The sequence below is a fragment of the Entelurus aequoreus genome, linkage group LG09 (genome assembly GCF_033978785.1).
Source record: "Entelurus aequoreus isolate RoL-2023_Sb linkage group LG09, RoL_Eaeq_v1.1, whole genome shotgun sequence".
Classification (NCBI taxonomy): domain Eukaryota; kingdom Metazoa; phylum Chordata; class Actinopteri; order Syngnathiformes; family Syngnathidae; genus Entelurus; species Entelurus aequoreus.
Genome location: NC_084739.1, coordinates 12120350 through 12145868, shown reverse-complemented (window position 1 = coordinate 12145868; position 25519 = coordinate 12120350). Strand labels below are relative to the sequence as shown.

At 37.3% G+C, this 25519-nt stretch overlaps 1 protein-coding gene and 1 long non-coding RNA gene across 2 annotated transcripts in view; one reads left to right on the top strand and one right to left on the bottom strand.

Moving 5' to 3' along the window:
- Window positions 1-8783, bottom strand: part of LOC133657120 (leucine-rich glioma-inactivated protein 1-like) — a 36406-nt gene extending 27623 nt beyond the window's left edge. Inside the window, exons 1-4 of the mRNA XM_062058067.1 lie at window positions 8375-8783; window positions 8199-8270; window positions 1000-1071; window positions 848-919 (exon numbers count right to left, since the gene is read on the bottom strand). Of these exons, the coding sequence (XP_061914051.1) occupies window positions 848-919; window positions 1000-1071; window positions 8199-8270; window positions 8375-8565 (407 nt within the window). The 5' untranslated portion in view covers window positions 8566-8783. The remainder of the gene's footprint in view (window positions 1-847; window positions 920-999; window positions 1072-8198; window positions 8271-8374) is intronic.
- The window catches only part of LOC133657123 (uncharacterized), a 72350-nt gene that overhangs the window by 16133 nt on the left and 30698 nt on the right, over window positions 1-25519 (top strand). The window lies entirely within an intron of this gene.

Here is a 25519-nt window from a genome sequence, read left to right as displayed (position 1 = left end):
AGGATCATATATTGGTCATATTCAAAGTCCTCATGTGTCCAGGGACATATTTCCTGAGTTTATAAACATAATATGAACTTTTTTAAAAATGGAGAGAAAAAAAATTGTAACGATAAAAAATATCGACGTAATCATAGTAGTACCGACTAGATACGCTGTTGCACTTGATATCATTACAGTGGATGTCAGGTGTAGATCCACCCATTGCATTTGTTTACATTGAGCTACGGTGTGTAGTGAAGCATGTTTAGCTATTCCTCGTCCTGCCGGGATGATACTTGTAAGAAACGTACTTTATTTGTCGCCATGGACGCGACGATTAGTGATTTAGAAGTAGCTAAAACACTGCCGACTGCAGATGGATGTTTTTTCTGCCAGTTAGTTAGCCATGTCTTAAAGCGCCTCTTCCTGAGGGCGTTTCAGTGTTATAACTTCACCTTTATCGTTAGTTTTTAGGCCAAAATGCGTCCGTTCTCCCTTTTCTGTCTACACACCGTGTCTGCATGTAAGTACTCCGTGATCGTGCGCTGCCAAACATGCTCCTCTGCTCGTAAAACCAGCAATGTAATGACAAGGCGACGCACAGTCATACCCGTTAAAAAATTTAAAAATTAGGAATCTGTACGTTTTAAACAGAGTATAGTACCGTTTTTTTATTCATTAGTATGCCGGTATACAGTACAACCCTATACTCTACTGTATATAAGATTCTAACAACGGACTGTAAGGATGACATGATTACATTTTTTTAATATATCAAAAGTATGTCTTAACATTTACTAACTCCCAATGGAATCCACAATTGTATGTTCTAAAAGTATATTTACTGGGGGGCTGTCATACTTACAGGTGCACTAATGTTTTCAGTCCACGGAAAGCGTACGGCGATATGGAGTTGATCTGGTTGTTTTCGATGAACCTTTAAGGAGAAAAGAAAAAACATCTCAGTAAATTCACGATGACGCAGGATTCGAGGATATTTGTGTGTTCTCTACTCACAGATACTCCAAATGAGGAAGACCGAGGAAAGCGTCCTCGTTTATTGCTTCCAAGTTATTGGCCGTAAAGAGGCTGCACACAGAGAGCTCGCAACTTAGGATTCTACTGTTTGAAGTCATAAATTCTACACTGCAGAAAGCTTTCTAGCTGCAAATCCACATTCATCATGTTTACCTTCATTACAACAATGCAAAACTGGTCAAAAATAGACATCTGCAATTTAAAGCCTTGTCTAGTTGGTTATAAAGGAGTTGGTGTACAGTCAAAAAACATTCTGTCAAATGTATCCAATTGTATTACGTTCGTTAAACACAGAAAACATGTGGATATATTGTCTAAATGTATTATTTCTTAATGTTATAAAGTGTGGAACACGTTTTCAAGATAATATTAGTGAAGTGAATTATATTTATACAGCCCTTTTCTCTAGTGACTCAAAGCGCTTTTACATAGTGAAACCCAATATCTACACTACCGTTCAAAAGTTTGGGGTCTCCCAAACAATTTTGTGGAAAAGCCTTCATTTCTAAGAACAAGAATAGACTGTCGAGTTTCAGATGAAAGTCCTCTTTTTCTGGCCATTTTGAGCGTTTAATTGACCCCACAAATGTGATGCTCCAGAAACTCAATCTGCTCAAAGGAAGGTCAGTTTTGTAGCTTCTGTAACGAGCTAAACTGTTTTCGGATGTGTGAACATGATTGCACAAGGGTTTTCTAATCATCAATTAGCCTTCTGAGCCAATGAGCAAACACATTGTACCATTACAACACTGGAGTGATACACCTATGTAGATATTGCACCAAAAACCAGACATTTGCAGCTAGAATAGTCATTTACCACATTAGCAATTTATAGAGCGTATTTCTTTAAAGTTAAGACTAGTTTAAAGTTATCTTCATGGAAAAGTACAGTGCTTTTCCTTCTAAAATAAGGACATTTCAATGTGACCCCAAACTTTTGAACGGTAGTGTAAGTTACATTTAAACCAGTGTGTAAAGTGTCTTGCCCAAGGACACAACGGCAGCGACTAGGATGGCGGAAGCGGGGATCGAACCTGGAACCCTCAAGTTGCTGGCACGGCCACTCTACCAACCAAGTCAGCACTTTTTGAATTACTGCAGTATGTACAAAAGCAATATGCGGTAAAGTAGTATATGTAAACACACCCCCTCACTATCATAATTAGAGATGTCCGATAATACCGTACTGAATTCCTTTTCATGGTTGTTATTTTTACAGCATATTAGTGTAAATAGAAAAACAACACCTTTGGGTTTTTTTTTTCTGGTGACTGAGCTGTCAGTTTTTTTTTACCTTAAAATTGACTGTGATTTTTACAGTGTACAATTTAACTTCGTTCGAAATCACAAGTATTTATGTATTTATTTTTATTTTAACAAAAAAATGTGTGGAATGTATCATAATAAAACATTTGTAGCATTATTAGATAATATTTAAAGTTTAAAAGATATGCAACTGCATGCAGTACATGTGTTTTTTCTCTCAAAATGGAGATAGATTGAAAGATATCGTACTTTATTAAGGCATATTATGTCAAGCCTTTCACGGGCCACATAAAATAATGTGGCGGGCCAGATCTAGCACACAGGCCTTGGGTTTGACACCTGTGCATTAGCTTGTAGCTAGAGATTGACATAACTTTGTTTTTCCAAACATGGGGTAGAAGAAGGTGAGTGTGGAAAAAGAAGTAGATGATATTCAGTGAATAAAAGAAAATAAATCATCAAAAACATGACACTGTGTGTAGCTGGTGAAGCAGTTTAATCCAAGCACTACTGCACCATGCTGAAGCAGAATAAGTCGATAACACCACGGCTATTAAAGTTCTATCTAAACGGCGGACATTTATCAATGAAAATATGGAGAATCCTCTGATGGTGTGTTTGACGGAGAATATGCTGGAAGAGTCAAAGTTAGTTTTTCTTTTTAAAAGGCATGTAACATGTTAAAATGGTGCTGTTTTTAGGGGTGACAATGCACCAATTAAGTTGATATAAATTCATTTCAATGGGCTACGTTGACTTGAGATACAAGTGTTTTGAGTTAAGAACGCCGCCACAGAACATATTAATCTTGCAAGGGTCGGCTGTATTACTTGATGCAACAAGCTAACCCAAGTCTCAAAACTCTCGTTGAAATCATGTTGTCAGCTTGACCTTGATTTCAAAGCGAGTTATAAATCACTTTGTTGGTTAGGAACCAGATGTAATCAAATGCAGGTGCGCTTGTGTAATGATATCATGAGGCGATTATACAGAACATGGTTTCACAGCTGCAACGTGGTACAATGAAAGAAAGTTCCACGCCCCTGATTTCCACAGAATGCTTTCCCAAATACATTACACAATCAATTCTGCCTTATAAAAGAGAATATCCCAGCAGGCACAAGACATTAAAACCACGCTGAGAACTTGTTGAATTAGGTCCTGACATTGAGCAACTCAAACATAACGTTGAAACAACATGCTTTTTGACGACATTTAATCAATGTCGGGTTCTGACGTTGATTAGACCATTGAATTTTGGTCATTTCCCAATACAAATATGACGTTGAAACAACATACTTTTTGACGACATTTATTCAATGTCAGGTTGTGACGTTGTTTTGACCATTGAACTTTGGTCATTTCCCAACCAAGATCCTATGACACAAATACAACGTTGAAACGACATACTGTTGAAACGACATACTGTTTAACGACGTTTAATCAATGTCGGGTTCTAACGTTGATTTGACCATTGAATTTTGGTAATTTCCCAACACAAATACGACGTTGAAAAAACATACTTTTCGAGAACGTTTATTCAATGTCAGGTTGTGACGTTGTTTTGACCATTGAATTTTGGTCATTTGCCTACCAATATTCTGCAACACATATACAGCGTTGAAATAACATACTTTTTAACGACGTTTAATCAATGTTGGGTTCTGACGTTGATTTGACCATTGAATTTTGGTCATTTCCCAACACAAATACGACGTTGAAACAACATACTTTTCGACAACGTTTATTTAATGTCAGGTTGTAGCGTTGTTTTGACCATTGAATTTTGGTCATTTACCAACCAATATTCTGCAACACACATACAGCGTTAAAATAACATACTTTTAACGACGTTTAGTCAATGTCAGGTTCTGACGTTGATTTGAACATTGAATTTTGGTAATTTCCCAACACAAATGCGACGTTGAAACAACATACTTTTCGACAACGTTTATTCAATGTCAGGTTTTGACAATTGAATTTCGGTTATTTACCAACCAATATTCTGCAACACATATACAGCGTTGAAATAACATACTTTTTAACGATGTTTAATCAATGTTGGGTTCTGACGTTGATTTGACCATTGAATTTTGTTCATTTCCCAACACCAATACGACGTTGAAAAAGCATACTTTTCGACAACACTTATTTAATGTCAGGTTGTGACGTTGACTTGACCATTGAATTTTGGTCATTTCCCAACTAAGATCCTATGACAGAAATACAACGTTGAAACGACATACTTTTTAACGACTTTTAATCAATGTCGGGTTCTGACGTTGATTTGACCATTGAATTTTGGTAATTTCCCAACACAAATACGACGTTGAAACAACATACTTTTCGACGACGTTTATTCAATGTCAGGTTGTGACGTTGATTTGACCATAGAAATTTGGTAATTTCTCAACACAAATACGACGTTGAAACAACATACTTTTCGACAAAGTTTATTCAATGTCAGGTTGTGACGTTATTTTGACCATTGAATTTTGGTCATTTACCAACCAATATTCTACAACACATATACAGCATTGAAATAACATACTTTTTAACGACTTTTAATCAATGTCTGGTTCTAACATTGATTTGACCATTGAATTTTGGTCATTTCCCAACACAAATACGACGTTGAAACAACATACTTTTCGACAACGTTTATTTAATGTCAGGTTGTGGCGTTGTTTTGACCATTGAATTTTGGTCATTTACCAACCAATATTCTGCAACACATATACAGCGTTAAAATAAAATACTTTTTAACGACGTTTAATCAATGTTGGGTTCTGACGTTGATTTGACCATTGAATTTTGGTCATTTACCTACCAATGTTCTGCAACACAAATACAGCGTTGAAATAACATACTTTTTAACGACGTTTAATCAATGTTGGGTTCTGACGTTGATTTGACCATTGAATTTTGGTCATTTCCCAACACCAATAAGACGTTGAAAAAACATACTTTTCGACAACCTTTATTTAATGTCAGGTTGTGACGTTGATTTGACCTTTGAATTTTGGTCATTTCCCAACACAAGTACGACGTTGAAACAGCATACTTTTCGACGACATTTATTAAATGTCAGTTTGTGACGTTGTTTGACCATTGAATTTTGGTCATTTCCCAACCAAGATCCTATGACACAAATACAACGTTGAAACGACATACCTTTTAACGACTTTTAATCAATATCGGGTTCTGACGTTGATTTGACCATTGAATTTTGGTCATTTCCCAACACAAATACGACGTTGAAACAACATACTTTTCGACAACGTTTATTCAATGTCAGGTTGTGACGTTGATTTGACCATAGAAATTTTGTCATTTCCCAACACAAATACGACGTTGAAACAACATACTTTTCGACGACGTTTATTCAATGTCAGATTGTGACGTTGTTTGACCATTGAATTTTGGTAATTTCCCAACCAAGATCCTATGACACAAATACAACGTTGAAACTACATACTTTTTAACGACGTTTAATCAATGTTGGGTTCTGATGTTGATTTGACCATTGAATTTTGGTCATTTCCCAACCAAGATCCTATGACACAAATACAACGTTGAAACGACATACTTTTTAACGACTTTTAATCAATGTCGGGTTCTGACGTTGATTTGACCATTGAATTTTGGTAATTTCCCAACACCAATACGACGTTGAAAAAACATACTTTTCGACAACATTTATTTAATGTCAGGTTGTGACGTTGACTTGACCATTGAATTTTGGTCATTTCCCAACAAAAATACGACGTTGAAACAACATACTTTTCGACAACGTTTATTCAATGTCATGTTGTGACGTTGATTTGACCATTGAATTTTGGTCATTTCTCAACACCAATACAACGTTGCAAAAACATACTTTTCGACAATGTTTATTCAATGTCAGGTTGTGATGTTGATTTGACCATTGAATTTTGGTCATTTCCCAATACAAATATGACGTTGAAACAACATACTTTTCGACGACATTTATTCAATGTCAGGTTGTGACGTTGTTTTGACCATTGAACTTTGGTCATTTCCCAACCAAGATCCTATGACACAAATACAACGTTGAAACGACATACTTTTTAACAACGTTTAGTCAATGTCGGGTTCTGACGTTGATTTGACCATTGAATTTTGGTCATTTACCAACCAATATTCTGCAACCGTCTGTGTACCACTCCGTACAGCGGCGTTTTAAAAAGTCATAAATTTTGCTTTTTGAAACCGATACCGATAATTTCCGATATCACATTTTAAAGCATTTATCGGCCGATTATATCGGCAGTCCGATATTATCGCACATCTCTAATATTCAGTCAAGTTACAGTAATCATTCATCACATATGTTAAAAAGGTCGGGCAAAATGTCCCAAACATGTGATTTCTTATACTAAAATAGTTTTTTTTACAAATGTGTTTTGTATTCATCACTGTTCTGGGTAACTCACTCCAATAGTGTCTTGTCATTTGAGGTCTGTGTGAGTGAGATGAAAATAAACCTGCATTTTTACTAGGGATGTTCGATAATATCGGACTGCCGATATTATCGGCCGATAAATACTTTAAAATGAAATATCGGAAATTATCGGTTTCGTTTTCAAAAAGTTAAAATTATGATTTTTTAAAACGCCGCTGTGTACACGGGCGTAGGGAGAAGTACAGAGCGGCAATAAACCTTAAAGGCACTGCCTTTGCGTGTCGGCCCAGTCACATAATATCTACGTCTTTTCACACACACAAGTGAATGCAAACCATTTTTGGTCAACAGCCATACAGGTCACACTGAGGGTGCCCGTATAAACAACTTTAACACTGTTACAAATATGCGCCACACTGTGAACCCACATCAAATAAGAATGACAAACACATGTCGGGAGAACATCCGCACCGTAACACAACATAAACACAACAGAACAAATACGCAGAACCCCTTGCAGCACTAACTCTTCCGGGACGCTACAATATACACCCCCTGCTACCCTCTAACCCCTCCCCCCACCTCAACCCCGCCCACCTCAACCTCCTCATGCTCTCTCAGGGAGAGCATGTCTCAAATTCCAAGCTGCTGTTTTGAGGCATGTTAAAAAAAAAAGCACTTTGTGACTTCAATAATAAATATGGCAGTGCCATGTTGGCATTTTTTTTTCCATAACTTGAGTTGATTTATTTTGGAAAACCTTGTCACATTGTTTAATGCATCCAGCGGGGCATCACAACAAAATTAGGCATAATAATGTGTTAATTCCACGACTGTCTATATCGGTATCGGTTGATATTGGAATCTGTAATTAAGAGTTGGACAATATCGGAATATCGGATATCGGCAAAAAAGCCATTATCGGACATCTCTAATTTTTACAAATGCTTGCTTTATTTTGATGAATGGGCATATGTTTAGACCGATGTGTGTCATTTTGCAAAAAAATCTAGGAATTAAGAAAATGTAATGTTGTGTTTTGAATTTTTTTTTGAAAAACTAAAATGGTGTGTAAGCAAAAGGAAAAAAACTGTAAAGTCATGATGATCGTGTCATTAGTTCATTATTTGGCACGATGAAGTCTTGGTCAGACTTTGTTAATTATGGACTATATGACTTGTTACATTTTTAGTATGTAAAACGGATCAAACTCGCCACAAATTTAGCAGCAACAAAATAGATTTTTCAAAAATTATAGTAAAGATTGAAAGTTGCCATCAATCCCACGTGGGTGCTCGGGCCCCGAGGCACCCACAGGATCGGCGCCTATGGCACTGTTGCCTCTCTCCTATAGTTAAATACTATATATATATATATATATATATATATATATATATATATATATATATATATATATATATATATATATATATATATATATATATATATATATATATATATGCAGGGGAAAAAAAGGGTTTCTCACAGCAAGTGCAGGGCTGGCGTGTGGATGAAGCTCTCTTTGGGGATCTCTGTGAATTCAGACTTGACGAAGGACCTGAGGAGAAGAGCAGGGAAAAGGACTGCAATGCACCCCCAGACAGCAACACACAATCGGGCGTGAAGAGGGAGAAGAGGAGGAGGAGGAGGTGTCTGCCTTACAGAGAGATGACATCGGGAGGGAAGGCGCGGGGGATCAGGCCGGTGCTCTCGCACAGCGCGTTGTCTTTGGTGCAAGTGCACGACGCGGGACACCGAGGCTGCCTGGCCCGCTTACAGTCCACTTGCAGCCCGGCGCACGTCAGCGCAAGCACGACGAGCCACGGGGATGCTCTGCGTGACGTGGGATCCATCCTCGTAGCACAGGAGCGGTTTCTCCACCACCAGCACCCCTTCTGCTGTGTATCCGGGAAAAAACGGGCTCCACCCAAAAAAAACGAGCCTCCGCTTCTGGCGGGTCAGTCAGGCGGCGAGCGCGGACGCAGGTGGGAACCCCAGCGGGAGCAGACGGAACATCTCGCCGTCCAATGGAAACCTGAAACCACGCCTTATGGTCCGTGCACACTCTCTCTCTCTCCCCCCGGAGAAGAAGAGGACGAGGAGGTGTGGTCTGTGGTGGATCAGCTGTGGAGACAATGCGTGTCATTTCCAGGCTGGTGGTGCGGACCCTCTAAGACAGGGGTGTCAAACATACGGTCCGAGGGCCGGATCAGGCCCGCAAACAGGTTTTATTCGGCCCCCGGGATGAGTTTGCTAAGTCAGTGTTTATCAACCACTGTACTAGCGCCGTGAGATACAGTCTGGTGTGCCGTGGGAGATTATATAATTTCACCTAATTGGGTTAAAAATATTTTTTGCAAACCAGTAGTTATAATCCGCAAATGTGCCGTTGTTGAGTGTGCTGTCTAGAGCTCGGCAGAGTAACTGTGTAATACTCTTCCAATTCAGTAGGTGGCAGCAGGTAGCTAATTGGGACGGTATGGCGTAGTGGGTAGAGCGGCCGTGCCAGAAACCTGAGGGTTGCAGGTTCGCTCCCCGCTTCTTGACATCCAAAATGCTGCCGTTGTGTCCTTGGGCAGGACACTTCACCCTTGCCCCCGGTGCCGCTCACACTGGTGAATGAATGATGAATGAATGATAGGTGGTGGTCGGAGGGGCCGTAGGCGCAAACCGGCTGCCTCGCTTCCGTCAGTCTACCCCAGGGCAGCTGTGGCTACAAATGTAGCTTACCACCACCAGGTGTGAATGAATGGTGGGTTCCTACTTCTCTGTGAGTGCTTTGAGTATCTAATAATAGAAAAGCGCGATATAAAATCTAATCCATTATTATTATTATTATTATTAATTGCTTTGTAGATGTTTTTCGTGATCCCAATATGCAGACGACAGCGGCAAGGCAAGGCACGTTTACAACAATTTTTAAATTGGACCAAAGTGCTTTACAGGTTAAAAAGCATAGAGCAAAAAACAAAACAAAAAACAAACAAAGAACATAAACAATGCATAAGCTAAACAAGATAGTGCAAAATAAATACGGTGAAAGGCAGCGGGCAGGTAAAAAGGTATCTAACGCTTAAACCAAAAATAAACAAAAGGCGAGTGCCCCTAAGAAAAGGCATTGAAGCTTGGATGGCTATGCAGAACAAAACTAAAACTGAACTGGCTGCAAAGTAAACAAAAACAGAATGCTGGACGACAGCAAAGACTTACAGTGTGTGGAGCACATACTTGCCAACCTTGAGACCTCCGAATTCAGGAGATGGAGGGGGTTGTTGAGGTGGGGCGGGGTAGCAGGGGGTGTATATATTTTCAAGTATTTCTATATATATATATATATATATATATATATATATATATATATATATATATATATATATATATATATATATATATATATATATATATATATGTGTGTATGTATATATATATATATATGTGTGTATATATATATATATATATATATATATATATATATATATATATATATATATATATATATATATGTATATATATATATATATATGTATATGTATATGTATATATATATATATATATATATATATATATATATATATATATATATATATATATATATGTGTATATATATATATATATATATATATATGTGTATATATATATATATATATATATATATATATATACATATATATGTATATATATATATATATATATATATATGTGTATATATATATATATATATATATATATATATATATATGTATATATATATATATATATATATATATATATATATATATATATATATATATATATATATATATATATATATATATATATATATATATATGTGTATGTATATATATATATATATATATATAAAATCCGTTCATGAATGAGTATATCCATTCGGCCACCGTGTTCAATGGAGAAGTCTACAAAATGTGCAGGCAGCATATCCCTTCCCCTTCGAGCTGTCCTGGAGGAACTGAAATTATTTTTTCCAATCATTTTTGGAACTTGCAAGCGTACTTCTTCTTCTTACTCGTCGTCGCCTACTTTATGGGTTATAGATAAACCTATGGATAACGGAGACATATATAATAGTCTCCTTTTCAGGTGAGAGAGGACGCTAAAGGCAGTGCCTTTAAGGCACGCCCCCAATATTGTTGTCCGGGTGAAAATTGGGAGAAATTCGGGAGAATGGTTGCCCCGGGGAGATTTTTAGGAGGGGCACTGAAATTCGGGAGTCTCCCGGGAAAATCGGGAGGTATGGTGGAGCAGCAGACGGCGTCCACAAAGTACATCCGTACATGATATGACAATCAACAACAAAATAGGACCGCAAGACAATAACTAAAACACTACACACAGGAAAACACCAAAAAACTCCAAATAAGTCACGGCGTGATGTGACAGGTCGTGACAGTACACCTACTTTGAGACAAGAGCTATAGTGATGCATGGTTGGTTATGGTTTGAATTCACTTCCAACAATTGCGAGAAACTACTTTTTACTGTCAATATCGGCTGCTGAGTTCAATTGTTTTTATGTTTTCTGCTGGTGGTGTGCCTTCGCATTTTTTCAATGTAAAAATGTACCTTGGCTCAAAAAAGATTGAAAAACACTGCTCTCAGACAGGGGTGTCAAACGTACGGCCCGAGGGCCGGATCAGGCCCGCGAACAGGTTTTTATCCTGCCCGCGGGATGAGTTTGCTGAGTATAAAAATGTACCTGAAATTTTTGAATGAAAGAAACAGCTGTTCTAAATGTGTCCACTGGATGTCGCAATAGCAATTATTTGATTCTTTGTAGATGATGCTACGTACACCATATTGCCAAAAGTATTTGGCCACCTGCCTTGACTTACATATGAACTTGAAGTGCCATCCCATTCCTAACCCATAGGGTTCAATATGATGTCGATCCACCGTTTGCAGCTATTACAGCTTCAACTCTTCTGGGAAGGCTGTCCACAAGGTTGCGGAGTTTATAGGAATTTTCCACCATTCTTCCAAAAGCGCATTGGTGAGGTCACACACGGATGTTGGTCGAGAAGGCCTGGCTCTCAGTCTCCGTTCTAATTCATCCCAAAGGTGTTCTATCGGGTTCAGGTCAGGACTCTGTGTAGGCCAGTCAAGTTCATCCACACCAGACTCTGTCATCCATGTCTTTATGGACCTTGCTTTGTGTACTGGTGTACAGTCATGTTGGAAGAGAAAGGGGCCCACTCCAAACTGTTCCCACAAGGTTGGGAGCATGGAATTGTTTAAAATGTTTTGGTATCCTGGAGCATTCAAAGTTCCTTTCACTGGAACTAAGGGGCCAAGCTCAACTCCTGAAAAACAACCCCACACCATAATTCCTCCTCCACCAAATTTCACACTCGGCACAATGCAGTCCGAAATGTACCGTTCTCCTGGCAACCTCCAAACCCAGACTGGTCCATCAGATTGCCAGATGGAAAAGCGTGATTCATTACTCCAGAGAAGGCGTCTCCACTGCTCTAGAGTCCAGTGGCGACGTGCTTTACACCACTGCATCCCACGCTTTGCATTGGACTCGGTGATTTATGTATGGCTTAGATAAAGCCGCTCGGCCATGGAAACCCATTCCATGAAGCTCTCTGCGTACTGTACGTGGGCTAATTGGAAGTTCACATGAAATTTGGAGCTCTGTAGCAACTGACTGTGCAGAAAGTCTTTGCAATATGCGCTTCAGCATCCGCTGACCCCTCCCTGTCAGTTTACGTGGCCTCCCACTTGATGGCTGAGTTGCTGTTGTTCCCAAACTCTTCACTTTTCTTATAATAAAGCCGACAGTTGACTTTGGAATATTTAGGAGCAAGGAAATTTCACGACTGGATTTGTTGCACAGGTGGCAGGCATCCTATGACAGTTCCACGCTGGAAATCACTGAGAGCGGCCCATTCTTTCACAAATGTTTGTAGAAACAGTCTCCATGCCTAAGTGCTTGATTTTATACACCTGTGGCCGGGCCAAGTGATTAGGACAGCTGATTCTGATCATTTGGATGGGTGGCCAAATACTTTTGGCAATATAGTGTATGTACAAAATAAACCACATGATGTTAGTACATCAGTCAAGGAAAATGATCAAACTACATAAATAACATCCTGTAATTTGATTTTGATATCATTTTTTTATATTGATTGAAAATTAACAACAATGAGTTGACTGATGAACATTATCTCATAATTTATTCAGAAATTAAAAATAACGACAAATAAATTATTAACCGCAACATGTAAGTGTAAAAAAACAAAAAAAACAACAACATTATGATTTGTACAGTTTCAGAATGTTCTTGTTTTATTTCTAAACAAAGAAAACAATCTGCAGTTGTCTTTATTTTTAAGTTATCGTGCCGTGATTTTATCAGTCCAGCCCACTTGGGAGTACATTTTTCTCCATGTGGCCCCCGATCTAAAATGAGTTTGACACCCCTGCTCTAAGACGTGAGAAGAGGTTAGAAAAGCTTGTGGAAAAATAAATGGCCGAAGGACGAATGACAGTTTTAAGCTGGAAAAAATGCACAAAGTTCCTCTTCAAGGGCAAAACATCCTCCCCCCTCATTTTGCACTGGATTTACAGTTCTGTGCTTGGTGTTTCTGCTACCCCTGGGTTGGGGGTTGTGGGGAAGCCCTCCTGTCACAGTGACAGCTGGTGAACCTCTAAGCAATAAAGCACCATCCCCCCTCTGCATCCCAACAAAGAACAGGTTAATGGTCTGCCTTTTTTCCCCATTGTCCTTTCTTTACAGTGCAAAGCAGTGCTTCGCAAATATTTTCTGTTAGAGCAGGGGTCGGCAACCCAAAGCGTTGAAAGAGCCATATTGGACCAAAAATACAAAAAAACAAATCTGTCTGGAGCCGTAAAAAATGAAAAGCCGTATATAAGTCTTATAATGAAGACAACACATGATGTAAGTGTCTATATTAGCTATAATAGCCTACTATCAAAATGACTATGTGTCGCAGGCTGAAGCAAATCTTCGTTGACAAAAATGTTGAAATGTATTATTTATTCTACACATTTTTACAACATTGGAAAACATTAGTAAATCAGAGGCTGCTCAGAAGGTGAGATAACTCCTGGAAATGACTGGCTTTTAATAGCCAAAGGTATAGATTTGTGTGTCCAAGTTAAAGGAAACGGCAGGCTGGTTTCTTTTAATAGATTTATTACAATCTTTGGCAAGCTAGGTAATGTTTGCTGTGGTCTGGAACAACATGGCACACAAACAACTATCAGAAATGCAGCCAGTATTACATACAGATAATGTGTGGTGAGACATACAAAACTAAATTACCGTATTTTTCGGACTATAAGTCGCAGGTTTTTTCATAGTTTGGCCGGGGGTGCGACTTATACTCAGGAGCGACTTATGTGTGAAATTATTAACACATTACCGTAAAATATCAAATAATATTATTTAGCTCATTCACGTAAGAGACTAGACGTATAAGATTTCATGGGATTTAGCGATTAGGAGTGACAGATTGTTTGGTAAACGTATAGCATGTTCTATATGTTATAGTTATTTGAATGACTCTTACCATAATATGTTACGTTAACATACCAGGCACGTTCTCAGTTGGTTATTTATGCGTCATATAACGTACACTTATTCAGCCTGTTGTTCACTATTCTTTATTTATTTTAAATTGCCTTTCAAATGTCTATTCTTGGTGTTGGGTTTTATCAAATAAATTTCCCCAAAAAATGTGACTTATACTCCAGTGCGACTTATATGTTTTTTTCCTTCTTTATTATGCATTTTCGGCCGGTGCGACTTATACTCCGAAAAATACGGTATATACAAAGACGATAAAAGTCAAGGATATTAAATTAGCTCAAATATACCTACAAATGAGGCATAATGATGCAATATGTACATACAGCTAGCCTAAATAGCATGTTAGCATTGCTTAGCTTGCAGTCATGCACTGACCAAATATGCCTGATTAGCACTCCAACAAGTCAATAACATCAACAAAGTACACCTTTGTGCATTCACGCACAGCATAAAACTTTTGGTGGACAAAATGAGACAAAGAAGGAGTGGAAGATTTTACATGTAAACAAACTGTTGAATCGCAGTCCACACTATTGTGAGTTCAAGAACCGGCGGAATTAGTAGGACAAAAAGGTGTTCACCAAATACGCTCATCAGTGAAGCATACACACAAACATATTAAACAGTGGGCTTTCTAACAATTGGGAAGGTTTGTGTCATGTTTGTCCTCAAGCAGAAAACATACTAAAACAAAAACAAAAAATTTTCCCCCATCTTTTTCCATTTTCAATCCTTTTTTTAAAGAGTGCCGCGGGTTGCTGACCTCCATGTTAGAAGAGGAAAACATGTGGCGACCCCCACGCTCCGCCTCGACTATGAATGATCGGAAACTGAAATACTTTTTTAAGCCCTGGAGGGATTCCAGCAGACACAAGATATTGATACAACGTTGGTTATACATACATGTCCTTTAAAACTGATTTTTAAAACAACGTTGCAAAATAGTTTTATTTGTAAATTGAGATAACGATGTCTAACGTTGGATCCCTGTTGTTGGTTGGGAAACGACCAAATTTCAATGGTCAAATCAACGTCACATCGAATGAACGTTCTCAAAAAGCATGTTGTTTCAACGTTGTATTTGTGTTGTAGAGCACATGTGTCAAAGTCGTTTTCACTGAGAGCCACATCACAGTTATGTTTGGCCCCAGAGGGCCACGTCCAACAGTGAATACTATTATTACACCATTTTTTTATGCATTTTTTTTAGTCGATTTCTTAAAAACTAAAATGTAAAAAAAAGTTGCTGTTATGATTAGGGATGTCCGATAATATCGGACTGCCGATATTATCAGCCGATAAATGCTTTAAAATGTAATCTCGGAAATTATCGGTTACAAAATTATCGGCATCGATTTCAAAAAGTAAAATGTATGACTTTTTAAAACGCAGCTGTGTACACGGATGTAGGGAGAAGTACAGACCGCCAATAAACCTTAAAGGCACTTCCTTTGCGTGCCGGCCCAGTCACATAATATCTACGACTTTTCACACACACAAGTGAATGCAACTCATACTTGGTCAACAGCCATACAGGTCACACTGAGGGTGTCCGTATAAATAACTTTAACACTGTTACAAATATGCGCCACACTGTGAACCCACACCAAACAAGAATGACAAACACGTTTCGGGAGAACATCCGCACCGTAACACAACATAAACACAACAGAACAAATACCCAGAACCCCTTGCAGCACTAACTCTTCCGGGACGCTACAATATACACCCCCCCCGCTACCCCCACGCACCGTCTCACCTTAACCCCGCCCCTCCAACCCCGCCCACCTCAACCTACTCATGCTCTCTCAGGGAGAGCATGTCCCAAATTCCAAGCTGCTATTTTGAGGCATGTTAAAAAAAAACAATGCACTTTGTGACTTCAATAATAAATATGGCAGTGCCATGTTGGCATTTTTTTCCATAACTTGAGTTGATTTATTTTGGAAAACCTTGTTACATTGTTTAATGCATCCAGCGGGGCATCACAACAAAATTAGGCATAATAATGTGTTAATCCCACGACTGTATATATCAGTATCGGTTGATATCGGAATCGGTAATTAAGAGTTGGACAATATCGGAATATCACATATCGTCAAAAAAGCCATTATCGGACATCTCTAGTTATGATCCGTTGCCTGGATCATGTTTTGTTCTGTTAGTTTGACTCCCTCAGCTCTGTTTTCAGCACCCCTGGGTTTGTGTTTTAGTTGCCATGACTGCAGACTAGGTTCACCTGCCTCTGATTAGTGTTGGGAACGCTCACCTGCTCCCGGGCACTAATCAGAGAGCTACTTATTCTTGTTTTTGGCCACAATCAGTCTGGCTTCCGTGTTTAGCGACGTCTATATTTTTGAATCTTGATTCCTCTTCCTTAGCTTTGTTTTTCTGCATTTCCTGCATGATTTATGCAAATAAATCATTGTCTCACCTGCATGTTGCCTCCGGAGTTTTCTGCTGCATCTTGGGAGAACGACCCTTTTTTTTGATTGATTGAAACTTTTATTAGTAGATTGCACAGTACAGTACATATTCCGTACAATTGACCACTAAATGGTAACACCCGAATAAGTTTTTCAACTTGTTTAAGCCGAGGTCCACGTAATCAATTCATGGTAAGGTGCAGTAAAATGCCACCCCGTCGTTACAGTTGCAATAATTTCACCTCAAAATGTAGTGTATATTATGGAAAAACTGTACTGCTGTTTTTATGGCTAAAAAAAAAGGCAGCTCAGCTGCCAGAATTTTACTGTAAATAAAAAAAATGCAATTTCCAGTCAAATTTTTGCACCTGAGCTGCCAGTTTTTTTTGTTTGTTTTTTACCGCAAATCAACAATTGTAGATTTTTCGGTGTATTACTGTAAATGCCAAAACGGCACCACAGTTTATTACAGTAACGTATGTACTTTTTTTTTTCATTTAGAGAAAAATGCTGTAAAAACCTCAGTAAATTTCACGATTTTAACATGAAATCTATTGCTACTTTTACATTGCACAATTTGATGGATAACTTGCTTTGAAATCATTATTATTAGTATTTATTTATATTTAAAAAATGGTTTGAATGCTTGATAATATATTTTTGCATATTTAGACAATATTTAAGTTAACATAATTTGCGATTACATGGAGTACATATATTTTTTTCCTCCCAAAATAGAAAGAAAGAATACATTTAGTAAGAAACGTTACAGTACTTTATTGATACATAGTATTTCCAGGCTTTCGAGGGCCAAATAAAATGAATTGGCCCCCGGGCCTTGAGTTTGACACCTGTGTTGTAGAATATTGGTTGGGAAATGACCAAAATTCAATGGTCAAATCAACGTCAGAACCCAACATTGAATAAATGTCAAAAAACATGTGGTTTCAACGTTGTATTTGTGGGGTAGAATTTTGGTTGGGAAATGACCCAAATTCAATGGTCGCATCAACGTCAGAACCAAACATTGATTTAACGTCGTCAAAAAGCATGTTGTTTCAACGTTATGTTTGAGTTGCTCAAAGGTCAGGACCTAATTTAACAAGTTCTCAATGTTGTTTTAATGTCTTGTGCCTGCTGGGAAATTCAGGAAATAGCATAATTTTAGCTATAAATTTGTTGTAAGTACACCTCTGCATAACATTATCTTTTAACATTAAAAAAACAAAAAACAGAAAGAAATATATATCAACTTACAATCAAAAATTACTTTATGCATTGTTTTTTTTTTTTGGCTGTAACAAAATATATATCAAGTACATCAAATAATAATAATAATACCTGGGATTTATATAGCGATATAGCCTGAAATAAAATTTAAAAAAAAAAAAGGTAAATCCTTATTTAAACTATGAACATTGTTTGACCAAATTCAACTGACACTGAAAAATACAATTAAAAAAAAACAATTCTAATTGATCATTCACATTTAGAAGCACAATATATTAAACACTTTAACCTACAAAGCAAAAATGAATAAAAAAAATTGTGCAGATTTGTATTATTTTTTAATCAAAATGAGGACGTCTGAATTAATAGCTAGTAGCCCCACTATTTGAGAAGAACGGGACTGTAAAGAAAGCAGCTATAGTGTGTATACCATTCGGAGCATTTGCACAAGCTAATGCGTTTCAATAACTGGTCTGTATGAGAAAAAAAAAATCAGCCTTTAAAAAGTTGATAATTCTAAGCTTTGATTATTCTCTATTGTGGTTGCGGTTTGCAGCAGTGATGTACAAAACCCAAAACCAGTGAAATTAACACGTTGTGTAATTCGTAAATAAAAACTGAATACAATGATTTGCGAAGGCCAGTCTAGTACGCGCACTCTTTTACTATAAAGCCACGCTGTTGTAACACGTGGCTTGGCATTGTCTTGCTGAAATAAGCAGGGGCGTCCATGATAACGTTGCTTGGATGGCAACATATGTTGCTCCAAAACCTGTATGTACCTTTCAGGATTAATGGTCCCTGCACAGATGTGTAAATTACCCATGTTTTGGGCACTAATACACCCTCATACCATAACAGATGCTGGCTCTTCAACTTTGCGCCTATAACAATCCGGATGGTTCTTTTCCTATTTGTTCCGCAGGACACGACGTCCACAGTTTCCAAAAACAATTTGAAATGTGGACTCGTCAGACAACAGAACACTTTTACACTTTGCATCAGTCCATCTTAGATGAGCAGCGTTTCTGGGTGTTGTTGATAAATGGCTTTGATTTTGCATTGTAGAGTTTTAAGTTGCACTCGCAGATGTAGCGACCAACTGTAGTTACAGACAGTGGTTTTCTGAAGTGTTCCTGAGCCCGTGTGGTGATATCCTTTACACACTGAAGTCACTTTTTGATGCAGTACCGCCTGAGGGATCGAAGGTCCGTAATATCATCGCTTACGTGCAGTGATTTCTCCAGATTCTCTGAACTTTTTGATGATATTACGGACCGTAGACGGTGAAATCCCTAAATTCTTTGTAATAGCTGGTTGAGAAATGTTAAACTGTCTTAAACTGCATGACAATTTGCTCACGCATTTGTTGACAAAGTGGTGACCCTCGCCCCATCCTTGTTTGTGAATGACTGAGCATTTCATGGAAGCTGCTTTTATACCCAATCATGGCACCCACCTGTTCACAATCAGCCTGTTCACCTGTGGGATGTTCCAAATAAGCGTTTGATGAGCATTCCCTCAACTTTCTCAGTCTTTTTTGCCACTTGTGCCAGCTTTTTTGAAACATGTTGCAGGCGTCAAATTCCAAATGAGCTAATATTTGCAACAAATAACATTTTCCAGTTCTAACGTTAAGTATCTTGTCTTTGCAGTCTATTCAATTGAATATAAGTTGAAAAGGATTTGCATATCATTGTATTCTGTTTTTATTTACCATTTACACAATGTGCCAACTTCACTGGTTAGAGTTTAGTTGCTTTATATAGCAAGAGTGAGAACATATTGTGCGAAACAACACCATTGCAAAGTGTAATAATAAACATAATGCCTCTATGTCGAGAGATGTTAACTAGAGGCAGTCCAAGCTCTTCCAGTTTGCTTCCATCTTTCTAATGAAATTACAACATTTCATATTCTGTGTCTGTTCATCATGATAATGCAATTCAGCCCAAGGCATTCAGAGGTTTTTATTTTCCACGGAGACAAGGATAAAGCTATGAGCGAGAGCGGGAGACAATTCCCAGAAGGAGGGAGTAAACTGATCGACAAATGTCATTTTCATAATAGGCCACATTTTGGATGCCATATAGAGAACACTGGACTGGATTGTTGTGTTGCAAAAAGATGGGTGGTGCGGCAGTGCAACATAGATGGTGGCATTCAACAGAATAGAACATGCTGTCCTGCAGTGGCCATATTGCCACTGTGATGTCTGCGCATGCTTTTGTGGGTTTCTTTTTGACTTTCATTTCACCTGCAATAAAGGAAATCTACGGAGCTCCTAAAGGGACATGGGGAACTTTTTTTATTTTTTTTAATTTTATTTATTTATGTATTTTAAAAAAAACATGTATCTCGTGCGCACGAGAAACTTTTTATAAAGTTCTAAAAAAAAAAAAAAAAAAACCTTTATAATTTTATTTTTTATTTTTTTTTAGACATGTATCTTTTGCGCACGAGAAGCTTTCTCGTGTGCACGAGAAACTTTTTATGAAGTTATAAAAAAAAAAAAAAAAACTCGTGCGCACGAGAAAGTTTCCAAAAAATATATATATATATATCTTTTTTTTTTTTTATAACTTCATAAAAAGTTTTGCATAAAAAATTATAAAATGTTTTTTTTTTTTTTTATAACTTTATAAAAAGTTTCTCGTGCGCACGAGATACATGTGTAAAAAAAAAAAAAATTATAAAAAAAAAAAATTATAACAATTTTTTTTCCCCCCATGTCCATTTAGGGCATTGGTCCCCAACCTTTTTGTAGCTGGGGACCGGTCAACGCTTGAAAATTTGTCCCACGGACCGGGGGGGTGGTGGGTTTGGGGGATTTTTTATTTTTTATTTTTTTCCATAAAGAAATACAATCGTGTGTGCTTACGGACTGTATCCCTGCAGACTGTATTGATCTATATTGACATACACATACACAATATGTATATATTGTGTTTTTTATGTTGATTTAATTAAAAAAAAAAAAACTTTTTTTTTGGTTTGTTTTTTTTTCAATTTCTTGCGGGTTGGGGACCACTGCTTTAGGGGCTCTGTAGAAATCACTCTAATAGTCAACATAAATAATGAAGTAATGAAGTGCAAATATTTCCTCATATAGTGGCAGATAGGACAAGGTGTTTATTATTATAGTGCAAGTTTTTTAATGAAAATACTGAAAGCATGGCACATGCATTGTAATAAGTACATTGTTATTGTTGTTAATGTAACTGATGTAGAGCAGGGGTGTCAAACGTACAGGTTTTTATCCGGCCCGCGGGATGAGTTTGCTAAGTATAAAAATGAGCCGACATTATTGAATGAAAGAAACTGCTGTTCTAAATGTGTCCACTAGATGTCGCAATAGAAATTCTTTGTATCTTTGTACAAAAATAAATAAATAAACTACATGATGTTAAGTGCACCAGTCGAGGAAAATTAGCAAACATATTGCTGGGTATTGTGGCCAAACAGCTCCATTTTTGTTTCATCTGACCACAGAACTTTCCTCCAGAAGGTCTTATCTTTGTCCATGTGATGTCAGATCAAACAAAACAAAAGTTGAGCTGTTTGGCCACAATACCCAGCAATATGTTTGGAGGAGAAAAGGTGAGGCCTTTAATCCCAGGAACACCAATCCTACCGCCAAGCATGGTGGTGGTAGTATTATGCTCTGCGCCTGTTTTGCTGCCAATGGAACTGGTGCTTTACAGAGAGTAAATGGGACAATGAAGAAGGAGGATTACCTCCAAATTCTTAAGGACAACCTAAAATCATCAGCCCGGAGGTTGGGTCATGGGCGCCGTTGGGTGTTCCAACAGGACAGTGACCCCAAACACACGTCAATAGTGGTAAAGGAATGACTAAATCAGGCTAGAATTAAGGTTTTAGAATGGCCTTCCCAAAGTCCTGACTTAAACGTGTGGACAATGCTGAAGAAAATTTAGCTGAATTGCACCAATTTTGTCAAGAGGAGTGGTCAAAAATTCAAGCAGAAGCTTGTGGATGGCTAACAAAAGTGCCTTATTGCAGTGAAACTTGCCAAAGGACATGTAACCAAATATTAACATTGCTGTATGTATACTTTTGACCCGGCAGATTTGCTCACATTTTCAGTAGACCCATAATAAATTCATAAAAGAACCAAACTTCATGAATGTTTTTTTGTGACCAACAAGTATGTGCTCCAATCACTCTATCACAAAAAAATAAGAGTTGTAGAAATGATTGGAAACTCAAGACAGCCATGACATTATGTTCTTTACAAGTGTATGTAAACTTTTGAACACGACGGTAAATAACATCCTGTAATTAGATTTTGATATTATTTTTTTATCTTGATGGATTGAAAATGAACACCAATGAGTTGACTGAGGAACATTATCACATAATTTATTCAGAAAGTATAAATAACGACAAATAAAGATAGAATAACATTATGTTTTGAACATTTTCAGAATGTGCTTGTTAAGAAAACCATCTGAAGTTGTCTTTATTCTTAAGTTATCATGCCGGGATTTTACCAGTCCGGCCCATTTTTTCTCCATGTGGACCCCCATCTAAAATGAGTTTGACACCCTTGATGTAGAACATATAAACAAATAACCGTATGATAGGGTTGCTGATTTGAAAATGGTTCAATACAGATTTGAGAATGATAATGCTGGTTATTACATCACAGCATATACAGTAATAGTGATACAGTAATAGTAATCCTCAAATAGTGTGCGAATATGCCCCATTGTGTCATTTGAATGGATGCAGGAATAGTGCTCAGACATTATTTTATTACCATGCCAAAAACAGATACAGAAATGTCAGAACTAATAAATATTATGACTTCTAATAGCTCACAGAAAAGTCCAAGCAGGCACAAGACATTAAAACAAAGTTGCGAAATTGTTGTATTAGGTCCTGACATTGAGCAACTCAAACCTAATGTTGGAACAACATGCTTTTTGGCGACGTTTCGGCAATGTTGGGTTCTGACGTGGATTTGACCGTTGAATTTTGGTCATTTCCCAACTAATATTCTACAACACAAATACAACGTTGAAACAACGTGTTTTTTTGGCAACGTTTATTCAATGTCAGGTTGTGACGTTTATTCAACCATTGAATTTTGGTCTTTTCCCAACCAATATTCTACAACACAAATACAACGTTGAATTAACATGCTTTTTGGCGACGTTTAATCAATGTTGGGTTCTGACGTTGATTTGACCGTTGAATTTTGGTCATTTCCCAACCAATATTTTACAACACAAATACAACGTTGAAACAACATGTTTTTTGGCAACGTTTATTCAATGTCAGGTTGTGACGTTTATTCAACCACTGAATTGTGGTCATTTCCCAACTAATATTTTACAACACAAATACAACGTTGAAACAACATGCTTTTTGACGACGTTTCGGCAATGTTGGGTTCTGACGTTGATTTGGCCGTTGAATTTTGGTCATTTCCCAACTTTTATTTTACAACACAAATACAACGTTGAAACAACATGCTTTTTGGCGACTTTTTATCAATGTTGGGTTGGGACATTGATTTGACCGTTGAATTTTGGTAATTTCCCAACTAATATATTTCAACACAAATACATGCTTTTTGGCCATGTTTATTCAATGTCAGGTTGTGACGTTTATTCAACCATTGAATTTTGGTCATTTCTCAACCAATATTTTACAACACAAATGCAACGTTGAAAAAACATGCTATTTGACAACGTTTTTTCAATGTCAATTTGACCATTGAATTTTGGTAATTTCCCAACCAATATTCCACAACACAAATACAACGTTGAAACAACATGCTTTTTGGCGACGTTTATTCAATGTCAGGTTGTGACGTTTATTCAACCATTGAATTTTGGTCTTTTTTCAACCAATATTTTACAACACAAATACAACGTTGAAACAACATGCTTTTTGGCGACGTTTCATCAATGTTGGGTTGCGACATTTATTTGACCGCTGAATTTTGGTCATTTTCCAACTAATATTTTAAAACACAAATACAACGTTGAAACAATATGCTTTTTGGTGACGTTTCGGGAATGTGGGGTTCTGACGTTGATTTGACCGTTGAATTTTGGTCATTTCCCAACTAATATTTTACAACACAAATACAACGTTGAAACGACATGCTTTTTGGCGACGTTTATTCAACTATTGAATTTTGGTCATTTCCCAACCAATATTCTACAACACAAATGCAACATTGAAACAACATGCTTTTCGGCGATGTTTATTCAATGTCAGGTTGTGACGTTGATTTGACCATTGAATTTTGGTCATTTCCCAACCAATATTTTACAACACAAATACAACATTGAAACAACATGCTTTTTGGCGACGTTAATTCAATGTTGGGTTGCGACATTGATTTGACCATTGAATTTTGGTCATTTCCCAACCAATATTTTACAACACAAATACAACGTTGAAACAACATGCTTTTTGGTGACGTTTCGGCAATGTTGGGTTCTGGCGTTGATTTGACCGTTGAATTTTGGTCATTTCCCAACCAATATTTTACAACAGAAATACAACGTTGAAACAACATGCTTTTTGGCGACGTTTCATCAATGTTGGGTTGCGACATTGATTCGACCATTAAATTTGGTCATTTCCGAACCAATATTCTACAAAACAAATACAACATGCTTTTTGACGACGATTATTCAATGTCAGTTTTGTGACGTTGATTTGACCGTTGAAATTTGGTCATTTCCCAACCAACAACGTGGATCCAACATTATACATCAACGTTGTCTCATTAGACATCAACGTTGTCTCAATTTACAAATACAACTATTTTGCAACATTGTTTTAAAATCAGTTTTAAAGGACATTCATGTATAATCAACGTTGTATCAACGTCTTTTGCCTGCTCAGGTATGATACATGTGTCATTTTTTAATGACATCCTCTTTGTATTTCACTAAAAATAGTCATTCTATATCTATTCTCATCAATTATGACATTATTAGTTTACATGTTTTTTTACCTTGCTGATTTTTTTCTTTAATTTGTATAATCAACGTTGTATCAATGTCCTTTGCCTTCTGGGGTATGATACATGTGTTATTTTTTTAATGACAGCCTCTTTGTATTTACACTAAAAATAGTCATTCTTTATCTATTCTGGTCAGTATTGACATTATTAGTTTACATGTGTGTTTACCTTGCTGATTTTTTTCTTTAATTTGTATAATCAACGTTGTATCAATGTCCTTTACCTTCTGGGGTATGATACATGTGTTATTTTTTTAATGACAGCCTCTTTGTATTTACACTAAAAATAGTCATTCTTTATCTATTCTGGTCAGTATTGACATTATTAGTTTACATGTGTGTTTACCTTGCTGATTTTTTTCTTTAATTTCACATTTGTGCCTCACAAAGTTATTGTGATTGGTACTAAAGTCACCGCAGTAACTTTAAACCTTAATCCCCAGAAATAAAAACTTATAAAGCGCATCTGTCGATGTACTGCTTGACGTGTTGGACCTGCAGTCTTCTTTAGGGGTCCTGTCCTGCAGAGCTGGCTTACGTCCTCTCTTCACTTCTGTGATG